The 23,031-nt window shown below is 38.4% G+C and overlaps 1 protein-coding gene across 1 annotated transcript in view; it reads right to left on the minus strand.

Moving 5' to 3' along the window:
• LOC139711069 (katanin-interacting protein-like) overlaps positions 1 to 23,031 on the minus strand; it is a 42,815-nt gene that overhangs the window by 7,883 nt on the left and 11,901 nt on the right. Inside the window, exons 11-32 of the mRNA XM_071622988.1 lie at positions 22,699 to 22,726; positions 22,262 to 22,365; positions 21,301 to 21,488; positions 20,638 to 20,861; positions 20,135 to 20,291; positions 19,721 to 19,951; positions 18,775 to 18,924; positions 17,138 to 18,011; positions 16,193 to 16,343; positions 13,413 to 13,475; positions 12,248 to 12,336; positions 10,844 to 10,931; positions 10,122 to 10,225; positions 8,969 to 9,217; positions 8,136 to 8,205; positions 7,033 to 7,174; positions 5,989 to 6,186; positions 5,287 to 5,381; positions 4,770 to 4,812; positions 3,780 to 3,926; positions 2,199 to 2,397; positions 1,419 to 1,596 (exon numbers count right to left, since the gene is read on the minus strand). Of these exons, the coding sequence (XP_071479089.1) occupies positions 1,419 to 1,596; positions 2,199 to 2,397; positions 3,780 to 3,926; positions 4,770 to 4,812; positions 5,287 to 5,381; positions 5,989 to 6,186; positions 7,033 to 7,174; positions 8,136 to 8,205; positions 8,969 to 9,217; positions 10,122 to 10,225; positions 10,844 to 10,931; positions 12,248 to 12,336; positions 13,413 to 13,475; positions 16,193 to 16,343; positions 17,138 to 18,011; positions 18,775 to 18,924; positions 19,721 to 19,951; positions 20,135 to 20,291; positions 20,638 to 20,861; positions 21,301 to 21,488; positions 22,262 to 22,365; positions 22,699 to 22,726 (3,772 nt within the window). The remainder of the gene's footprint in view (positions 1 to 1,418; positions 1,597 to 2,198; positions 2,398 to 3,779; positions 3,927 to 4,769; positions 4,813 to 5,286; positions 5,382 to 5,988; positions 6,187 to 7,032; positions 7,175 to 8,135; positions 8,206 to 8,968; positions 9,218 to 10,121; positions 10,226 to 10,843; positions 10,932 to 12,247; positions 12,337 to 13,412; positions 13,476 to 16,192; positions 16,344 to 17,137; positions 18,012 to 18,774; positions 18,925 to 19,720; positions 19,952 to 20,134; positions 20,292 to 20,637; positions 20,862 to 21,300; positions 21,489 to 22,261; positions 22,366 to 22,698; positions 22,727 to 23,031) is intronic.

Raw genomic sequence — 23,031 nt, forward strand, 5'->3', positions numbered from 1 at the left:
GATTAAAAATGATAACAGCAATGACAATCATCATCATCATCATGATTATCAATACATCATCATCAACATCAACATCATCATCATCATCAACATCAACATCATCACCATCATCAACATCATCATCGTCGTCATCATCAACATCATCATCGTCATCATCATCAACATCATCACCATCGTCGTCATCAACATCACCATCTTCATCATCATCATCATCAACATCATCGTCATCAACATCATCACCATCGTCGTCATCAACATCACCATCTTCATCATCATCATCATCATCAACATCATCGTCATCGTCATCATCGTCATCATCGTCATCATCATCATCAATCTGAGATCAAACACAATACTGAAAGTATCAATTGATAAATGTATGAATAGATCCATAAAATTTAGTGGGAAACATATTGTATTCCTCCTTCTCAAGATACATCTGTATTAATTTCACCACTCTCATGCCTTCTCTGAAAGATCAGTCAGAGACAGGGGGAATCTCAGGTCAAATTCATCTTCGCAAAGAGCTGACAAAAGTATGCATAGATTGACCATAGCTAATGGGAAAAAAAAAAACCTGATGATTTACGCCGTTCTTCTTCACACACATTTTGTCTTTGAATGCAGCCATTTCAGAATTTGATGTCATCAGCACCACTTTTACAGAAAAAAATCCTCTTGTCTATATCGAACAAACTGTGGAGTAAATGTTACAATCAATTTTTTTCTTTCTAAGAACCATTGAATACTATTAAAGGCCTAATTTACAATTTGCAGGTGAAATAAAAATCCAGCATTAGTGCTTCAAAATAGTTCTAAAACGTGAGTTAGGGATAGAAACAACCAATGTAAAAATAATGTATGAACTAGTAAAATCAATGTTATGTATTGATAAATATACAAAATGTGAACAATGGCTATAATGAAAATGTTCCAGACTAAACCGTCTCCAGTTATGGTATAATGAGAAAAGTGATATCTCCTTATATGTTAGGCTTTATTGCAAAAATTTTATATGGTAGGATGTTTTGTGATACAACTGACCTACACATGTGCATCAAATGTGATATCTTGAACATATTTTAAATCACTGCTCCCAAAGGTAAACAGCAGTAACATTGCAACTGGACAATGAAAAAAAAAAAAAAAAAAACTCACCCAAAGCAAGTCCTGTTACAATGTTATTCACTAAAAAAAAGGAGAACAAAAATGTGCCACTGGGATAAGTGCTGATACACTATGCACATGGAAGAGAATTTTTTTTTTTTTTTTATAAAGTTTAAAGATGTGATGATTGATAAACAAGTATACCAGGTACATTCAGCCAAATTCTAAAGCCAACATTTTTTTTTCATTGTCTATTATTGTGTCTATCAAGTTTGTCACATCACAAAATACTTTCCCTCATTGGCACTCACTTGTCCAGAGTCCTGTCATCCATGTCATACTCCGGCAAGTCATTGAGGTCGCGGGGTGAGGCATCGAGCATGTCAAGGGACATCGGTATTCCGTCCCCTTCGACGTCGATGACCTCCAACCCAGTCAGACCAAGGTAGTGAAGATCACCCCATGTCACAGTGAAGTTCAGACGCACATCTAATATAATAACAACAACAAGAGAAAATTAAAAGTGGCATGCACTAACAATGGTATGCACTAAGAATAGAGGCATGTGCGATAGAGATATTCAATTACTTTGGTATTAATCTATTAGTAGTAGGAGTACAATAATGTAAAAGCACTATGGGGACTGCACTTTACACGAGAAATTTATTGACTGTCTGCAGTCACACAATAGACCTAAAAGGAGAAAAAAAAAGAGAGTACCACTGCCAAAACACTGCTCTAAAAATGTAACCATAGCCTAATAAATTCATCATGGCAGAATGAGCAGAAGGTGTTACACATGTCAATGTATCTTCTGTTTTGTTCAAAGCATCGGCTGATATTAAACAGCTCTCAAGTTCACCTCAATCTAGATCTCATAAAAGAAAAGAAAATCTGCATCGACCAGTCAATACAACATGACATTGCAACCCTGTATACTCGAGGAACTAATACAATATGACATTACAACCCTGTATACTCGAGGAAAATATCGTCACTTTTGTAACATTACAACAGTTCACATTGAGACGGATGAGTGCACACTTAGAAATGAGGTCTACTTTTCTGGCATTGGTCAGACTTGAACTCACGCCTCGCTGTGAACACTGCGCCTTGCTGCTGAAGTGAGGACGTTGCTATGTCAGGCTGACCAGGATTAACCAGACGATGACCACCAGCAGACTCCTGAGCAGGAGTGTGCCGGTCATCGTCCACCTGTTCAGCGACCACCATGGGTTCGGACTTGGCCTGCCTGGCTCGGTTCTGCCGGGCAGTGGTCATCGGTCTTTCCTGGACAGAGATGGACAATGCAGGTATGAAATATTTTTGTTTGTATCGTTTCAAAAGAAAATTTTGCACAACTTCAAAGGATTCAAATTGTTCAAAGAATAATACAAACATCGAGTAAAGGAATTACCTGTGCATGTGAATACCAAGAATACCGGTGAAGTGATGAAAACATTGTTTATTGTTGCTTTTACCAGTTCATGTTATGTAACACAAAACAATATTTCTGAAGGTGCACATATACATGCATATACGAGTTTGGGTACATAAAAAGAACTTTAAAAGTTTAGAGATATGTGCATCTATTGACAAACTTGAAATAACACTTTAATTTTGTGCTCTAAAAACTTGTAATTTGCTCCAAAAATTTTGTCTAGCTTACTCCTAGAAGACGGCAAAACATTTTGACTATTACGGCACATGATGCATATCACTACATTTTTTGCATGTCATCCTTCACTTAGTTACCAAGGATACTCTGGACCGGGTGACTCTTTTCATAGTTTACATCTGGGAGTATATGGGGCAAAATATTACAGCGATTGTATCCTTCATCACAAAGATGCAATTCTAAGATTCCCTTTAAACTGAGTAGCCTACTTGCAAGACCTGTTGAAAACCAGGGTCACGCCCCTTTGCTTTGTTATATTAGCACAACAATGTATTATACACAGATTGTCAGTTTTACATATATCACTTTCACAGGACAAGTTCATTTTCATAGACACATGGATTGAGTGAATGCAGCAATATTGCTAGAACACATCAGTGAGGGTTTGAGGAAAATCGTACAATGCGTTCAAAAGTTATGAATTTTTTAAGTTTCTTCTCAGTCACTGCTGGATGAAAAAACTACTAAAGACTTGTGATGTCACATGTGTACAACAATAACAAGAAAATATAAAGAAAATTTAACATATTTTCACTTTCTCGCATAATAAAAGAACACTTGACTTCCCTCTTTCAGAGGCAGGGGGAATAATATTACTCTTAACATACATCAGTGACAAGTCTAGGAAATGTGCACTTATTTCAAAAAGTAAAATTTAGTGAAATTCTCTTTATATTTTCCGTATGTTGTTCTATGCACGTGACATCATACACTGTAGTAGTTTTCTCATCCAGCAGTGACTGGGCAGATACCTTAAAAATGCATAACTTTTGAATGGATTGTCCGATTTTCTCCAAACCTTCACTGATGTGTGCTACTAATATTGCTGCATTCACTCAATCCACATGTATATGAAGGTCGACTTGTCCTTCAAATATCACATCCATAAATTTGTTCAAACATATAGAAGAATTTTTGTTTCAAGGAGGATTGCCAATTTTCTGCAGGAGCCATCCAGAGAATCTTCAGGGATTTTTTAAAGGGTCCTGGGTACCTCTCCAATGTCTGCAGTCCTTGGCCTAGTTGGAGGAGCAGCGTCTTCATCCAGACTGGAGCTGAACCACTCCTCAGCTGCAACAAAGACCTCATCATTCCTGGAGATCAGCTCCAGGATTTCCTCATCTTCTGTGAACAGTATGGTCTGTTCAGACAGAGAAAGAATGAAAGAATTAATTAATTAATTAATTAATTAATTAATTAATAAAAGAAAGAAAGAATGAATGAACGAACAAACAAACAAACAAATGAATACATGAATGAATGAGTGAGTGAATAAATGAATGGATGGATGAATGGATGGATAGATGGATGGATAGATGGATGGATGAATAAATGAATGAATGAATGAATAAATGAAAGAATGAATGAACAAACGAACTAATGAACCAGCAAATGAATGAGTGAGTGACTAAATGAATGGATGAATGAATGAATGGATGGAGAGTACAACACAGTGTAGGATAAACAGAAGGTTAAAGAATGATATCACATACTACATAAAGATGTACACAAACCTGAGAGCAAAAGGAATGCAAATATGCAATTCAATGTCACAACACAGCTATTAGGTATTCACCTTCACCATTGCCTTACTTGGTACTCAATTCACATATTTGCACGATTATATTAGTAAAGAACATATAAGAACATTCACCACATAGTCTCAGTTACAATTGTGTCCACAGTTGTGTGACATACCCCTGGGTAAGTGATATTTCAAGCTACAATGTACGCTCATACCTGAAGCTAAATTATGGAAATGTGAATTTGAGTGCTTGACATATTATGAGGACTGTGGCCACAACAACATAATTTGTTGAAGGTTTTTCAAAGTATTGGTTTCTCTGCTCAAGGACCCCAATAAATTCTACAAATCTATAAACGGAGCTGTCGATTTATGTACTACATGAAGTGAAATCATGAAAATCATCTGGAATGCCCCTTTAACAGGTCATTCTTCCGTCAATATGCTGAAAATACTCACATCACCAAAAGAACTTGGGTCTCCCTGGAGAGCTCCTGATGCCCTGTGAAGTGAATAAATATATAAATGGAACTTCCCATGTTAACCCATTCAATATGAGCTGATTTTGATATAGCATGCAATTCCTATAAATACCTGAGTATACTCAAGACTAAGCTTCAATGAGTTAATACACATCAGACATAGAGAAAGACACATGGCTATTAAATCACATGATAATAGACAAGTGCACCTGGGCTCCATATCGTAAAATTATCTGCGATTGCCGTAGGTTCAATCAGTGTTGGTTACTACGGTTACAAATGGAATGCTTGCTGTTGATTGGCTGTTGCCCTGCTGCTATCCTTATGACAGTGCATATGGTAGACAGCTTGTAAAACAATCTCCCCTTTAACCCATTGACGATGGGCTGACTTTGCTATAACACACATTTCCCATAGACGCCTTCCCGAGTATACTCGGGACTAGTCTTCAACGGGTTAAAGCAGAATCCTTGGGAGTTGGACAAATGACTCACCTGGCTATTTCACCCTTGAAGATGTAGGTGTCATCCAGTGAGATCTCAACATCCTTGGCTCCCCGAAAGGAATGGATCCTAGATTTGTTGTAATTCTGAAAAGGAACAGGACAACACAAAGTAAAATAACAAACTATAAAAGCACTTGGAGAGCACAGACCTCAGCCAAGCCAGCAACTCATTACCACCCGGACCCTTACACACATGCATGTATTTCCCAAAACAGAAGCCTTCTGTTTACATCCTTGCACGGCACCTTGCGGAATTGCCTGCCCGAGTAGATCATGCGCTTTAGTGCGCGTATGTAAACTTCCAGTGCGCACGGCTTGAACCCCAAGTTCATTGACCTTATATGCCACAAGATGAAAAATCCTTCAAAAATCCATGAACATTCCCGGATAACTACCAAAATTAAATGAGGTGTTCCTTGTGTCAATATCGACTTTTCATGCAAGTTTCATTTCAATCCGTTCACAACTTTTTTGAGTTATTTTGCAAACAGACAAACCAATGCCAATGATCACTTTAACCTCCAACTTCCTTTATAGTGGAGGTAAATATCCTAACAAAATTGACAAAACTATTGAATGATACATTGGTAACAGCTGAAAATGGACAAGGTACAACCCATTACAGGTATTTTTATCATCCAAAAGCACACTACGATACATATCCTCATCAGTCTATCCATCTTGCACTCACCCATATTCTGATCATTGCTATCTTGACGGGGTGTTCGAATGCCACAGTGATGAGGTGCATTCTACCGGGTGTGAACGGGGTCAGCCACATGTGTGTGTCGTCCCTGGTGCAGTTCACACCATCAATCAGGTTTGTAATCACCCTGGGGTCGTTTGTGTACTCTGGCAGGACGTTCAGGTCCTTTGGCTCTGCAGTGATCTGTGGAGTATTGGAGAAAGCGCGAGAGAGAATTAAATTGTGAGGTAATGTATACTGTCTACAAACAGATACTAATATCAATGTCAACTATCACATGATTATTGAATATTGTTTCCACATTTCAATATTTCTACTCATATTTCTCATCTTATCTAAGAACCTTTTCACAATTAAAAATTGACATCAGCAACTTGATATCAGCAACTCTGACATTAACCTACAAGGCTATGATCTCCCCTTTGTAACTGCATCATACAACAGAACAAGAATACAAAATATAGAGGTATTCAATGTGATGATAACATCTGAACCTATACTTTGCATGAACAAAATTCCTCCTGACGCAAATCTAACAGCATATAGGAGCTATTGGAGAGGTCATTATTGTTTTCATCTTAGCATCACATTATATCTTAAATGCCATCTGGCATGGCCAAAAAACTTCATGTCACATAACTGAAACAGAAGACGCATGATTTAAAGAGAAACTCTGATTTGTTCTTCCACATTTACGAAAAGAAATATTTGGACAAGTCCAGAAGAAAACTCAGCCTGTGTGTTGTGCTACCAATCTAAACGACAAAGTCCATAAACGAGTCATTTAGATCCACTGAGTACATGAAAATGTTATCGGTGTCTTTCAAGTCTAAAAGACAAGAATATGTAGTTAATGTGTTTCATAGTTATTTATCAAGATATACAAGAAATTATTGTGACTCCTTTTGATTGATCAGGGTTTAGCATTCTTTGCAAAAGGACTGAAATTCAAAATGTATACAAATCAAATATGAGAAAACAAAAGAGACAATTAAAAAAAAAGATGCAAAGATGGCTACTCTAACTCACTTTGTTGACTGGTGCATGCTCTCCGTTACTCTGAAACACCTCTATGCCATTAAGCCCAACGTAGTGTCGGTCGCCCCATGTCGTCCTTACGTTGATCGTCATGCACTGCCCAATCGGCATGACGGGAATTTCAAACTCATCACTGGTGACGAGAAAATAATAAAGAAAAAAGTTTCAGCTTCTATGGCACAGATGGCAACAAACTGGAGGATGACTCATAACTGGGTTCATTCTGATTAATGTATCAGGAAATGGACTTATATCTAATTGCCATTCTTCATATGGAAAATCATTTTGCAAAATATGAATAAATACAATAAATAGAACTTGCAACTATGTATGGTTCTCCACAGAGCAAAAACAGTGATTTGAATCTAGCTTTCTGTATAAGCTGTTGTTTTTGCAAGGGTTTAAAATTCTGGACCAAATGAAAATATCTAAAACTGATGGGCATTAGTACACTTATTACAGGCTCAGTGTCAAAACAGCGAAAACATCTCGTGAAAATATCTATGACCTCCTCATTCGCAACAAAATATTTGTACGCAAAAATAACAGCTTATACAGTAATTTCTGCGCATCTGTGCTCTCTCTTCACTTCTCTCTTTCTCCCTATCTCTCTTTATCACTATCTCTGTCTCTTGTCCTGTTTTAAACATGTCCTTTTGCCAACACTTTTTTTTAATTGCTTCCATATTAATATCAAATATCTTGGCTGTAGATAATACTTCAGAATATGAAACAGGCTGACAGATGTTAGATATCTTAGCCCGTTGAGGACGGTTTGAGTTTGCTACAAGACGCATTTCCCATAGACACTTGCCCGAGTATACTTAGGACTCGTCCTCAAGGGTTTAACTGGAGGCTCATAACATTTATAACAAATTCAGCTAGGGAGAGATTAAAAACCCGAGGTCACTCTTAACTGCTGCAGAAAGAGTGACAGCATGGATAAGACAAATTTTCCTATTAAAAATGTCAATTCAGCACAAAATTTTCCCCACTCTTAAATTTATGAGCTTGAGAAGAAAATCAACATATGTTAAGGTTGCCCTGCCCGATAGCAATCATGACTGCCTAAACGGATTGCTCTCCGGTCCTACCTGCTATCATCATCGGCTTCATCCTGCATCTTTGATCGTCTTCCTGACAGGATGGTATCCAGGGCATCACCTGTGATTGGGAGCAGGAAATTTTCTTGTGTCAAAGGTCAAGAGTCAAGAGTTTAAAGTGCAATTCCACACCATGCCGAAGTTGGATTTAGAAAAAAAAACAGAAGAGGTCAAACATGCAGGAAAGTAGTGCTTCCATAAAAATCAGACACAAGATGAGAAAAGCAGAGACTCAAATTCTCCCGCTCTCGACGGGAAATCTCCCGCCGAAAGCCCATTTTAGCAAAATCTCTTGTTCTCCCGCTTGAAATGATTTTTTACTTGGTGTCATCTTACATAGAAAAATAAGCCTTAGATAGCACAAGATAACATCTAGAACCCTAGAGTTGAACCTCGGCAGCAAGGAACTTCGCACTTCGCGCACGTCAAGTTGGAGTCTCCCGTTTGCTAGGGGTTTCAGGCGGGAGAATCTCCAGATCAGAAGGTGCTTGGGGTTGGAGTCTCTGGAAAAGTCATAGAATTTTAAATTTTGCATGTTTTCATGAAATAGGATTAACAGTGGTAACCACATTTTCATATTGGAGGGATAATCAGACGACCTGACATGTTCCCTTCCAACCTGTTCAAAAAGCCTAAAAGTAAAAGCAATACTATCCTCTTCAAATGATTATGGAACAACGAACTTTCACCGTGAAACTAAGCAGACATTCGATCTGAATTCAAAACACTATATTCTACTTTCAACTAACCATCTGCGGATAAGCTTCTGATTGACAGGTATCACATGCACACAAGGGATTCTACATAAGGAAAAAAAGTCTAACCTTCAACATCCAAATTGACATTTGGGGCCAGCCTTCCTTTCTGGGATTTGTCAAACATCGAGAGGGACGTCCAGGATTCCTCCAGACTGCGGTCTTGGTGGCTCCGCAGCTGGTGGGGGCGCTTCTCGTGGGGACCGCCTCCAATCGCGCCTACCCCCAGCTGGCCTGGGGGTGAGAGAGGGTCGTCATCACTTACAGCGCCCTCTGCAGCCTGTTGCCGCCATCGCAGTTCCTCCAAGTCATCTGCAACTGGTTTAAAAAGCAATGAGGTTGACAGCTTGTTGAGTATTACATTCATGCAATTAAAGTATTGGGCAAACACATTTCACTTGTCAAACACATCACACAGCTCTTCAGGTCTTAACCCATTGAGGATGGACTGATTTTGCTACAACACACTTTTCCCATAGACACCTGCCCGAGTATACTGGGGACTCGTCCTCAATGGGTCAACTAAATTAGGTCATTTGTATCTTGTATAAAACATCGCAAAAACATGAATTTGGGTGTAATATATGGATATGGATATCAAGATCAATATTTCATGCCATTACCCTGAGGTAAGAACCAGCAAAGATAACCCACCTACATCTCAACCAACTGCAGGCAGGCATGGGGAACTGTAAAACTATGATACTGAAAGACATCTCACAAGCTTGAATGAAACTTTCCTCAAAGTGATGGATATTGGGATCTAATGCATCTGGATCAGTATAAAGGTGCAGGAGGTCTCTGGGCTACATAAGTTGGCTTTTTTTTTACCCCAGGTCACTTGATACCATTGTACACCTCAGCCTATTTCTCTTGTGCATTATACACTGTGCATTACATAATGAAATGAGTCCATGAATATTTTTCTTTTAATTTCTTGTGATGATGCTACAAATGTAAGTACGATGATAATACGAATGATAACATCAATGATGGTGATGATGGTGATAATAATGATAACAACAACAATGATACTACTACTACTACTACTACTACTACTACTAATACTACTACTACTACTACTAATAATAATAATAATAATAATAATATTGATATTAATGATAATAATAATGATAATAACAATAAAAATAAAGAATTCAAATACTAATAATAACATATACAGTTATTTACATCATCATCATTATCATTATAATCATGATACCTGAGATCTTGGATTGGTTTGGGTTCTGGTTCCTGCTTCTTCTTCCAGGGGGGTCCTTGGCGGTCAGAGGGTCATCGTAATCTACGCGGTCATCAGAGGCTTTCCTGAAAGGGGATTTAGAGGACAACTGTGTGTTGTGTCACAGTTCCATCTATTCATGTGATTTATGTTCTTGTGTGAGGTGTTGTGGTCTAGTGGTTTCTGCTCTGTGCTTTCAGTGAAGAGGTCTTGGGTTCAAACAATCCCATGGCACTTGGGCCTGAGGACAAGACACTTGATCAACAACACTCTCCTCTACAAAGGGGTACAGATGGGTCCACAGTAGAAAGTAGAATGTGAACTCACTTGGATTTATCACATGAGCATTCGGGGAAAACATACTTATCCTCCATGGAATGCTTCCCTGATGTAGAATACATAATTTACTGCAAACTGTGAGTCAAATGCCTTTCTGGTAAACAGGACTAGCTCAAGTTTCTTAATCATTGAAAAGATCAAAGTGAATCGAGCCACAATAAAATGTCACGAACCTGCTATGAACACTTACATTTAAGGTAATAGGGATATGCAGTGATGAAATAAAGATGTGTTGGTTTTTGGTGTTGTTTCTTTTCTTTCTTTCTTTTTTTGTGATGGGGGCGTATTTCTTTTCTTTTATACAATGCTTCGAGTTTGAATACAGGCTCATCAAATACAGAAATATCTTTATCACATAAACTCACCTGCTCGTTCCAGGCCATGGACTGCCTATATCAAGTGAATCGTCAGCTTGATCTATCCTGCTGGAACCTCTTGGATTCTCTTCCTCACCTGAAAGGGTAACAATTAACTCTTTAAGGACCACCACTGCAGTGTATCACTGAAACTGTACACAAACTGGTTGTCAGTGGCAATGAAAGACTTGCAGAAAATGTCAGGTGGTGGAGTATTTATTTCAAAATTGTTAAAGAAAAACTGTAAGTTTCTATTATGTCGATGATAATAGACACCGCCCCCTCTCTTTAAAGATGTAATAAGAAGTTGATGACCCCGAGTCCCACAATACATACATGAACAGTGAATTTTTACTACAGTACAGTGAGTTCATATAAATCCAATGGGAGTACCGATGTTCTTTTGTATGGAGTGAATACGGCAAAAATCCCGGGTGGCCCAAGCACCACACAATACTTTTTCTGGGACAACTCATGACATTGTACAAAGAAGGAAGTAAAGAATGAATGTACGGGGGATATTCTCTACCACTTTTAGAAAAAAAAATGTTCTAATTGAAAGTGTTTGAACAGTTGCATTTGTTAATTTTCTGAGCTTTGACTTTATCAAGACTTGGTGATATGTCTATGATAATCTGTATCCAAGCCCAATCAACTCTTTGTTGTAACAAGATATCTGATTAAAAGTTACAAGTAGGATGTTATATAAGTGGCAGTGAAGATGCTAAGATTCAATTTAATTTTTATTATTTCAATTCCAGCAGATCCTCAATGTGAAACAGAGGAAATATAAGAACGATTAAGAAAAAGAACAACTTCATATTTCACAACAGCAAAAAATCTGTACAACAGCAAAAAAAACTGTTCCTTTTTTTTTCAATTTGCAAAGCAAACCCTTTTAATGAGGAGTAAGAATGATCTAAATCAAACCACTACCAATAATTCAAGTAATTTTTAACATAAGAAGATGTGTTTAAAGGGATGGTATAATACTAGTTGAGGTGAGGATTCAGCTTTCAACTTTTTGCTAGATACTTAGAAACCACTTTATGAAATGTTAAAGAGCATACAATTCTAAGAGGAATTCAAAGTTCATTTGATGAGACTTGGTTTTGAAATGGCTGACACATCCAAAAACAAAGTAAAACAAAGCGGTCCTAATAAAAGGCAGGTTCCACCTTTTATCAGGATCACTCTGTTTTGGATATCGCAGCCCTCTAAAAACCAATTTTTGTCAAATAAACTTTGAATTCCTCCTAAAATCATATGCTCTTTCATATCTCATAAGAGGTTTCTCATTATCTCAAAAAATCATCATCAAAAAACGTTGAAAACCTGAAGCCCCACCTCAACCGACACTGTACCATCCCTTTAAGATGTTCACTGAAAACTGAATGATGAAATCAATCTTACCAGTGGTAATGTCAAGCCATGGAGGTCTCTTCTGCTTGGGCTTGGCACCACCGCTGTATGGAAATGAACCAGAACTTAGGATTGAACTTCTGTGGGGTTACTGTGTCAGTCTGATGTTTGGGGTTTGGATTTTTTCCCCTTTCCTTTTTGTTTCAAGGACCTTTCCTGCACAGCTGATATTATACTTGCTTTCAGGATGCAAAACAGTTAGATTGATTGATTAAACTCCTGACAGTTTGATAACTGGTGTGCGAGAAAAAACATGCACACACATGAATAGAAAAGATGATAATGTGGTGCCATTGCACAGGAAATTATCGAAAAAAGGGTGTGAAATGAAAGTGGCAATGTTGTCACATTCTCAAAGATTTAGTTCACCGTTTCTTTCATTTTCTTCTTCCATACCCTTTTCCTGTCAACTGCTTTGTACGAAAGGTAGTATCAGAGTGCATTGCACTATTATCTACTTTGGTTCACACAATGCCCACTTACATTCCATTTCAGATACCTTGAATCAGTACATGCTCTTTGTCACAAAACACAGCAATAGTGTATCAACCAGAGAAAACAAATGAAGACATTATAATTCATAGAAACATTAAGAATACTCTGCATACAAGTAGCTTTGAAACACAACGGTAGCTTAAAACTATAATAGATATACAGAACTTTGTATTTTGATGCTAAACAAATAGAACAAATATTTTGAATTATCTCAAGACATTTAATTCTATAGACCCACCATTGTTACAAACTGTTTGATATCATGTTCTAATATCACAGGTGTTTTTTTTCTCTTTTAACCCGTTGAGGACGGACTGATTTTGCTACAATGCGCATTTCCCATAGACACCTGCCCGAGTATACTCGGGACTCGACCTAAACGGGTTAAGAATTCTATTCTGCTCTTCATTTTTTTTTTCTTTTTTAGGGGGGTAGGGGTCATTTCTGTCTACACACATTGTAAGAAGACATCATCATGGATCAAGTGTTATATCATGAGGCATCATAAAGTGTCTGAAAATAGGGGGGGGGGGGTCTCAAAATTTGCACTTGATCCATCTTAAAGTCAAAGGAGGTTGCCCATCATCCTTATACAACTACACGCACACTAGAAAAGAGGGATCATGCTTATCGTTCCCCGGGCAAACTTTTCCAGACTTACGCCCTCTTTCCTTGGGAAGAATCCTCCGTCAGCCATGGAGGCTTTGAAATAGGAGGACGCCCTCTGGAGGGGGTCAGAGAAGACGACAACCACCATAATGCGAGGTCAGATGGTGAAAGTGGAGAAGTAAGGACAGAAAATATAAACAACGAGAGAGAGAAAGGTGAGAGGAAATACTGAGATAGAGCCTTGTTTTCACTGCCTTAGGGTTACTCATTTCTGTCATCAGTTGACAAGCTTGCATGCACTGTTTCAGCATCCAACTTTGATCTCTACCCAATGTTTGTGCCGATTATGCTCTATCAAAGTGGATGGCACTTACCACACAACTAAACACTTTACAAGACAGAAACTTTCCAGATGACTAGAACTCTAAAAATAGGGCAGAACCTTGAAGTCTTTATTGTTCTTTCATCCTGCAGACCAACACAGATTTCTTACAAGTTAAAACACAGGAAAATGTGGTATAAAGACATCACGTCCCACAAACTACGGTAATCTTTTTGCAGTTCTGTGCTTATTTTGATGTTATAACGTCAACTATTCATTACTCATGTTTCACAAAGTACAGTAAAAAATACTCTTTCATCTAAAGCCTCTGTTGTTTATAGATAATAATTTGTTCAGCTGCAGAATTTCAAAGACCTCTTCACTTGCAAAATCTATAACTTACATATTTTGAATTAATTAGCAACAAATCTAAAAATATTTAAATTTCATAGCTCTTTTTTGAATGGCAATATCAAGTGAAATCACCTTGATTTTTGTGCAAATTCGATTACCAGTTAACCAGTAGACCTGTTGATCCTTAACCCGTTGAGGACGGGCTGATTTTGTTACGACAAGCTGCATTTCCCACAGATACTTGCCTGAGTTATACTCAGGACTCGTCCTCAACGGGTTAAATATGATGTATGCAGTCAAATTCAAAGTTGCCAATTTAATGATGAAAAGATGATTATTTCTGCAGCAAAATGCCTCCAGGACTTTATGGATTAATTCTCCCACTGGTCAAGAGAGTGAAATGTCAACTTCCAGGATATCAGCTCATGATAAAAGTTTATTTTACACAACATTATCTTTCTGGACTCTGCAATGGAAATGACTCCTGTGATGTGGATTCCTGATTAAAATTTGAAGATTTTGGGAGGACATCACAATTGTGAGGATAAACCTCCAGGGCAGTGAAAACAAAGTCCTGGGCCCCATTTCATAAAAGATGTTAGGATGTCAACTCTTGCTGGAATGGCAACTTCCCATATCAACAGCCAATCAGGAAGCTGCATTCTTGTCATTACCATGACAATTGACATTCCAGCAAGAGTTGTTATCATATCAACTTTTTATGAAATGGGGCCCTGGTTGAGTGTACTACAAGTGAAGGACATTCTACACAACACATAGTAAACCACCATAGAGATGTTACAAGCTTATCACTTGGGTGTAATCTCTAGTTTGAAAAAAAAAATACAAGTACCATCTATGTGAGCTCCGGAGCAAAGAGATAAAGTGAACCACAGTAAAAATACAAGCACACAATAGGTTGTCATTCAACATATGTAATATGTTTCTTTGATGGCAACTTAATAGGACGGATGACTAATGAGTTATCAATGACTGTGATTAAAGTGAGATAGAAGTTTGTTCTGATGACATGTTCACATCAACCATTTAAATTTGTTATATTAAACTATATTTGTCATATCTTGACTTTCAAAGGACATCAAACACGTTTATAAAGACCATAAAAAGGATATGCACTGTAACACAAGCAAATACATGTAGATCTACAAAAACACAGTCACAATGTATGTACATGTATCTTTGGCTAGAATGTTGCAAGGAAGGACAAAGTACACTTTTGTTTTCTACTATGGGTTAACAGACACTATTGTGTTACTCATGAAATGTGACATCACAAAAAGGGTAAGAAGTTAAAACAACACTGTTATACATATTACAACATGTCGAAATATTGAATATGATGTACTCTGTAGCACCCCTCATTTTATTTGGAACTAGAGTGACTTGAAAACCAAGGAATTAATTTGAATCAACATTTCATGCTTGGTCATGGTTTGGTATAAAAAGAAATATGATTTACAGGTAATTGCACACAAACTCTAAAGATGCCCTTGTATTTTAAAGGTTTTTCAAATGAACTGATGTGGAAACAAAAGAAAAGAGGAATAGACTTTCGAGGAGCATTTTGCCAAAGATCAACTGATAGGCAGTTTGTCAGATTGGCTTTAATTGCAATCACTTTTTTTCCAAATTGATGTGTGCATGACATCTGATTAGCATTGGGAAGATATGAAAATGAGGGCCACTACACAACAAATACACAGTCCATCTAATACATGCAGCAGATAGCAAAGGAATATTACGAATGGCTGACCATCTGATGCACAAGAATATGACATCACACCATGTGATGAAGAAAAAAAATCAGAGCCCCATGTCACGAAAGTTCAAAAACAAAAGTTACAATATCAAGCAATTGAAAGCCCATAATTTAGCAACTGCCACAGAGCATAGAGCATTTGCGGCTGTTGCTGCCAAAGCCACAGTTGGCTTACATAGCAAATTTTGCAAGTCCTTTCAGTAAATACTATAGGGCTCTGATTTTGACTTAATCATCTCTAGTTAGAATGAAATCTATGTCAATAAGTACTACAATGACAAAGTTACATTTCACACACAGCAAAGTGGAACTATGGCAACTGATGTCCACTGTTTAAACAAATAGCACCATCAAACTATTCATGCATTGTACTTACACGGACAGCTCTTTGAGTTGGTCAAGCATGCACTGGTCATCAGAGTCCACACTGGTGTCCTGGTCACTCACAAGGGGAACTCTTTTCGCACCAGTTGATGTTGTCACGGTAACAGCCCTGGGCGTGGTCTCATCAGCGCATGGAGTCTTATCTGTGTTGAAATGATATTTTGATATAATGTGACATATTTTGGCACTGCCTCATGGCAATAACGGGAATAAATACAGTATAATAAATATGCCTTCCAAAAGGTTGATGATATGATATTTTTGTCTTGAAACTGAATATTTTATTATGTAAAATTAAGTGAGTTGAAGGGTGGAAATACATATAACGTATGTGGTTAAGTTCATTGTGTATTGCCATTTGACAATTCATTTTAAGCAAAAAATTGAAAAGAGAGAGCCACATAACATTATGTTAGCAATGGACAAGTCTGCTAAGAAAAAAAAAAGAGGGTGGCACACCATTCTCTTTGATTTTTTTACTCTTGAATACAACAGAAATCAAAATGTTCAGAGCATCAAGAACTACTGTATGTCTTGTAGTGATTGTAGTACATGTTTAAGTTCACAAGAGATTAAAAGTTTTTTTGTTTTTTTTGCCTAATCTACTTTGCTACTCAAAAAGATAATAACATTCACATACTGTTAATAAAAGCAACACTTTCATGGGAAGTGAATTGATTTTATTTTGATTACACAATATGGACCAATTCAAAATAAATTCAAAGATTGATGACAATTTTTACTACTTTTGTGGCCAAACCAAGAATCTGCTTAGTGTAAAACATGGCAAGCCTTGTCACTTTTCAATTGGTTGAACTTCAGGAAAAATGGAGGCATTCCCTCAAGACAGCCATCATCTCCATAATGATAAAATTACTATTAAACTGGGCATTGAAGCTGAGCTTTGACACACTTACAAGCGTAAGATTAGTCTCACCTCTGCTTGCGTCAAGAGATGATCTCGGTGTAGCATAGATCTGAATGGAATCATCTACGACTGGGAGATCAAGGTCATCTGTGGATCTCATCAGCACACGGGTCTCGCAGCGGATCGTCTGCCGCGGATCGTCTGGGTTGAAGCTGGCAGAAACGCTAGACTCGACGTTCAGCTCCTTGGAAAAGTCCACAGACTGTTTCTCCGACTGCAGCGAGGCAGACGAAAAATCATCCCTATCACCTCCTAAGCCTGAATCGGGCGTTGTCTGCTTCTGGTCTTTTCCGAGACCACGCCCTGCACTTGTACTTGAACTGTGTCCATCAACTTTGACGGCTGATTGTCTGTTCGTAATAACACCTTCAGCAGATTTTTTGTTGGCACTTGTTCTGTTTGGCTTGTCAGTCGTTGCTTTTGATGATTTGGCAGACTCCGACTTTGAAGGGAGCAGGTCGAAGCTGACTTCGAACGCGATGCTGCGGCGGAGCCCCACGTCATTTTCGTCCTCACCTCCATTGCTGTTTGAGTTGCTCTTGTTTGGATTCCCCATCTGAGATGACAACCTCTCTGCCAGTGGGCCCTCCCAATCAAGGCCCTTGCTAGTCTTACTCTGGTCACTGGCCTCAGGCAACCTCCGCTCCAGTGGTTTGTTCTCAGCACTCTGCTTCGTCTTAACCTGTCTCTGAGCTGGCAGGGCATCCTGCACTCTGGATGATTGTTCAGTACCAGACTTGTCCTCACTCTTTTTGGCTTGGGCAAGGGGGATGGTGGTACTGTAGTCAAAGACTTGGTTGCCGCAGCCTTTATCCACTGTCCCTTCCCAGACCACCTCCCCACCAACTAATATCCTGGTTTTCTTGATCCCAATGCTCAGATCCTGTGGATATAAGGTGACAGCAGATGTCATTGGGTTCATCATAATAACAGCTCTATCATCCAGTTGCCGACGATTTAAACCAAATTTCCACCCCTAGAAAGAACCGATACATGCACACCAGCTCCAGTATCTTGATTCCCTCTGAGAACTACTACCCATGTCAGCAAATTTTCTCAAGGGCGTCAGAGAGAAAGTAGTTTGTTTTCATTCATGATGGAAGCTCTTGAGGTGGATGTGTTATCAACACAGGTGATATCAACACAAAATTCACACTAAGAATGTAAAATCTACCTCACATATCAGCAACTATTGCAGCTTAAATTGACATGCATTTTAAGTTCAAACAGATAGATGACTTTGTTGCTTCAAGGCAGTTTGACACATAAGCCAGTCTTTCATCTTAAAATGAGATTTTGTGGAAAGATAGACCTTTGCAAAAGAGTATTGTTGCCTTCAAAGTTATGAAAGTCACAGACGCTAACACTTTCGGCTGAGTCTGAAGGAAATGGACGTTGATACTCTGAAACTATTGCATACATAAGACATGTTTCAAAAGCCTGCCAGTATTCAGTCAGACAAACTAGAATGAGTAACCCGTTGAAGATAAGTCCCGAGTATACTCAGGTAAAGCTTCTCTGGGATATGCGTGTTAAAGCAAAATCTGCCCGTCCTCAATGGGCTGGGGTAGGCAAATGAACAAGGTACTCAAAATCTGCAGGAGGGCATGTTGGTGTGGACTGAAATCCCTGACACACACACACACCTTTAAGCTCTTGTTGAAGTTCCATATCCTGATCTTAGAGAATGCTGAACAGGGTGACGACAGCGAGGTAGATACTGGGACCTGGAAGTGAAGCAAGACTGGTGTTCCTTTCTCGTACTCACAGCTCCACATGTTCCTCTCTTTCGTAGTCTAAAGAAAGGACAACCAAACTGAGCTCAGAGGAGAACAATCTCAAGTAATGAATACAGACTCTTGGGAAGATAATCATGCATATAACAAAATGGCATACTCTATTCCAAAGAGCACTATCTCATAGAATTCTCCAGCAAGACCATAAAAGTGGTCTCATGGAGTCCAGTGACAATTAGTCAATTATCTAAGGATAGCCCAATCACTAAGAATGTATACACGTATTTGAACTAGCTATTTTTTCATTTCCTGATCCCAAAACTGCCTTGCACCTAGTCTAGCTTTAGCAGCACTCTGTAACTCCTGTGCCACAAGCTTTTCAACATGCAATGTCACTGCAGCTTTATTTATAGATAAAAGAAAAAAAAAATGTACTCAGTGTTTAAAAAGCCTCGACTCGGTCAACATTCTGAGCATTTGATTCCTATGCTGACCTAGGGCCCACTCTATGAGATTAAGAGAATTAGGGTCACCGTAGCATCAAGGCTACACTGAAGTTTTGCATGGTGCATTTGTACCGTCTTTGGGTTCAGTCTGAGGTTGGACTAAGGTAGGCTTTCACAAGATGTATAAGGTAGATTTGAAAGCATAGAACTTCTTTATCTCTTTAATCATAGAACAAGTGGGTTGACAGCTTGACATGATGCAATAATTTAATGACAATCACTTGACAAAAGCCATATCCTTATCAAATTCATTGTCAGATTTTGGCCCCTCACTTCCCAAACTGCTAAGCGCACAAGAAACAGCTTCTGGTTTCATTGAAATACGCAGCCACTAACTCCAGACAACATACCTTCATTTTCCCATTCACAATGTTGCCGAGCGACCCAATGTGTTCATCTCCATTGTGAACTTTGACATGTGTCGGCTGCAGGGTCATCCTCTGCCCCTCTGCATCAAAGAACTGCACCTCGGTCAGCCCAACTCTCAAGGGATGACCCCAGTTTGAGGCAACTTCTACGATGACCTCCAACAGGTCAGGCGAAGAATCCTCTAGAGAGCTGGACTTTGAGCTGGCTGCACTCTACAAGAAAGGACATAGGAATTTTTAGAATACTGTAAATATTGCAATAAGCCATAACAGAAATAAAAAAATTTATATATTTTTAACAACAAGCATGAAAAGCATTCTAGTCAGTGATCTCATCCTACTTGTACATTGCACGTCTGATCATATGCAAGCTTACTTTTCAAACTCCATGCTAACCTTAGATCGAGGCGCCAACTTGGGTCCTTTGAAGATATCACTGTCTCCTGCGTCGACTCCAGGAGGCGCTTGTCTGCGCTGCGGAGTGGCCTTCCCTGCACGGGGACTGGTGGACTCTTCAAGCCGACCCAGCACTCTCAGAAGTCTCCTCTGTGACCTGATATTTACAAAGCAATGAATCGAATATTTGAGTGATATTAAGCACTTACTGTCATGAAACTAACCATAAACATGAGCCACTTTATCTAATACTTTGCAGTCAACTATCACACATGTATCACTTTTCACCACCACCACTATTTAAAGTCAATAGCATTATTGAAATATCAACTCTTCCTTGATGCTTTTGGATTTCTTTTTCTTCAGGAAATTATCAAAATAATTAAAGTATTCTAGAGACTCATATTGTAATCAATATGGGTGGTCACACCATGCCCATGGTAAATCAAAAGAATGCCATAGGGCCCTACACATTGCTAAAACACCATTTTACTGCAACTTACTTAGAATCCATATCCTTGACTTTCTCTAGAGCCATGGCCAGCTTGAGGTCATCAAGATTCTGAGAGTTCAAAAGGGGGTCAGTCTCTAAGGGGTCAGAGGTCACTGGCTGGTGGGCAGGTTCTTCTCTGGCCACCTCCTCAATGTGTTCCTCACTTTCCGGGGCAGACCGCAGGATAACCGTTGCTGGTCGTTTGGGCATGTCTGCCGGGACTGGTGATTTTGACTGCAATGAATAAAGACAGAGGTTTTTCCATCAAGTAACATGAGGTTAACAAGTGGATTTATCTGACATTTTCTATTAGTGGCTAAAGAGCACTTACTAAGTCACAGTTTTTAATTCAGACATGATTGGCCTTTATCACTGTTTCATGATATTAAACAGTGCATCAGTGAATTAGCATTTATCGGTCCCATACAATTGGATACAACGGAAGAAGTTTCACTGATCAAAACAATGAGGCACTTGAAATACAAGTCTGGAACATTGTAGAATACTTCAAAATAGCATCAACAAAGAAGAATGTGAAGTCCAACCTATGCTGTTTGACAAAGCTACAAGAGTAAAAATATGCTAACCTGTCTTTCTTTCAAAAGGCACTGGTAAAAGAAATCGCTGCATGCAAGGTATTTTAATAACTGCAAAGATTTCTAATAAAGCATACCCTTGTCTCTTCCGCTGGGGCAGTCCTTGCGCCACTCTGGCCTCTGGTTGCCGTGGCAACCCTGTTCTCTGCTGCCATGGCTTTCTGGATGGCCGAGATGTTGTCTGCTGGATTGTGGGCCCACTGTGATGAGGTGGCATCCCTCTTCTTCTGGGCCGAGAGGGATGTAGACTTTCTTGGGGTGGGTCCTTCACGTAGAAGAAACAAGAATGCATCATACCTGAATCACAATGTACTATTTTCACTATGTTCCAAACTCTATTCCCAAGAGTAAACAAAGATTACTTCAAATTTTGCTACAATCAGTTGTCTGACCTAGCAATTACTTGTGTCTACAGTGAGACTAAAGTGAACAGAAGGATATTGTGTAACTGGAAAACAAGACATCAAGTGGTTGGGATCGGTACAATGAAGTACTTCTTAAATTTGTGATACATCATGGAACTCATCCAGAGCGCTATTGTCAAAGGAGGTCAAAAGAGATTTAAACATGACAGTAAAAAAATGATTACGATTGAATACACATAGAAATCTAACTTCTAAAGAATTAGTTAATGAAGCCATGGGTGAAACAGCTAGGCAAGATTACAGCATTTTATAATTCTTATGTTAGAATACAAACCATTTTGAATTATTGGTATTGTCATCCCCGCTACTGGCTAACATTTCTATCATTCACTACTTGAGTATATAGGAAGAAATACTTGCTTGACCATTTTCTACCTTGTAGGTAAATATTCCTCACAGGAAATTGAGCAACACTTTGATGGGGAGAGGAAAATTTATCTGTTATTTTATATTGGATCTGATTCTTCTGTTGATGGAGTTTTCATTTACTTGGTGTTTTGGTTAGCCTCTCTCATGCTTGTTTTTTTTTTTTTTTTTTTTTTTTTCACTCTCTTCTTTTAAGGGGGGAGGGCAGCGAGGGGGCAGGGAGTATAGTTTTAAAAAAAAATGTTACCTGCATCCAGCACAATGTCCTGCTGCTTTCTGGAATCAGCTTTCCTGGGGTTTTCTTGGCTCTGCCTTGGGGGAAAATAGACTTCATCGGCATCATCTTTTCTCCTGAGGTTGAAAAAAAAATAAGAAGAATACTAGCAGCAACAATTGTAATACACCTCGAATGGGTAACATACGTCTTGCCATACAATACAACATGATAATAGCTCTATGAAATATTTTCCCTGTCACAAACTATCAGAGAAGGAGACCTAAAAACAGAAGATAAATTACATAAGGTTAACATTTTTGTTAAGATTTACAGGAGTATATTGACCAAAAAAAAAAAGATAAATAAATAAAAAGATTACATCAAGAAAATAATCTCAAATATCTGGGAAATGAATTAGTATAATATTAATCACAAAGGTAAAAACATCAATATTTTGCATCACTTACTTTGCAGCAAGAACTTGTCGTTTTGAAGCTGTAGAAAATAGACAAGTATATAAGACAAGTAATAAGTATGACAGAAAATACACACACAATAATTGTTGTATTCTTCATACGCCCTTGAAAAATTTGTCTCCGAAAGTCTTGAATGAAGTTAATATCATAGTAAGAATCACAATCTTTGCATGTATGCAGTTGAAGCACATGGCACATATGTTTGCCTTAGGTTGGTCAAATTAATCCTAATCAAATGAATGAATAAAAATATTACTTCTGATATTATTAAACATTGGGCACAAGGAGAAAAAAAAGAAATAACATTGAATATAATGAAATAAC

Source organism: Diadema antillarum, unplaced genomic scaffold (assembly GCF_040938485.1).
Source record: "Diadema antillarum isolate AM-2024a unplaced genomic scaffold, OU_Dant_1.0 seq00001606_RagTag, whole genome shotgun sequence".
NCBI lineage: Eukaryota > Metazoa > Echinodermata > Echinoidea > Diadematoida > Diadematidae > Diadema > Diadema antillarum.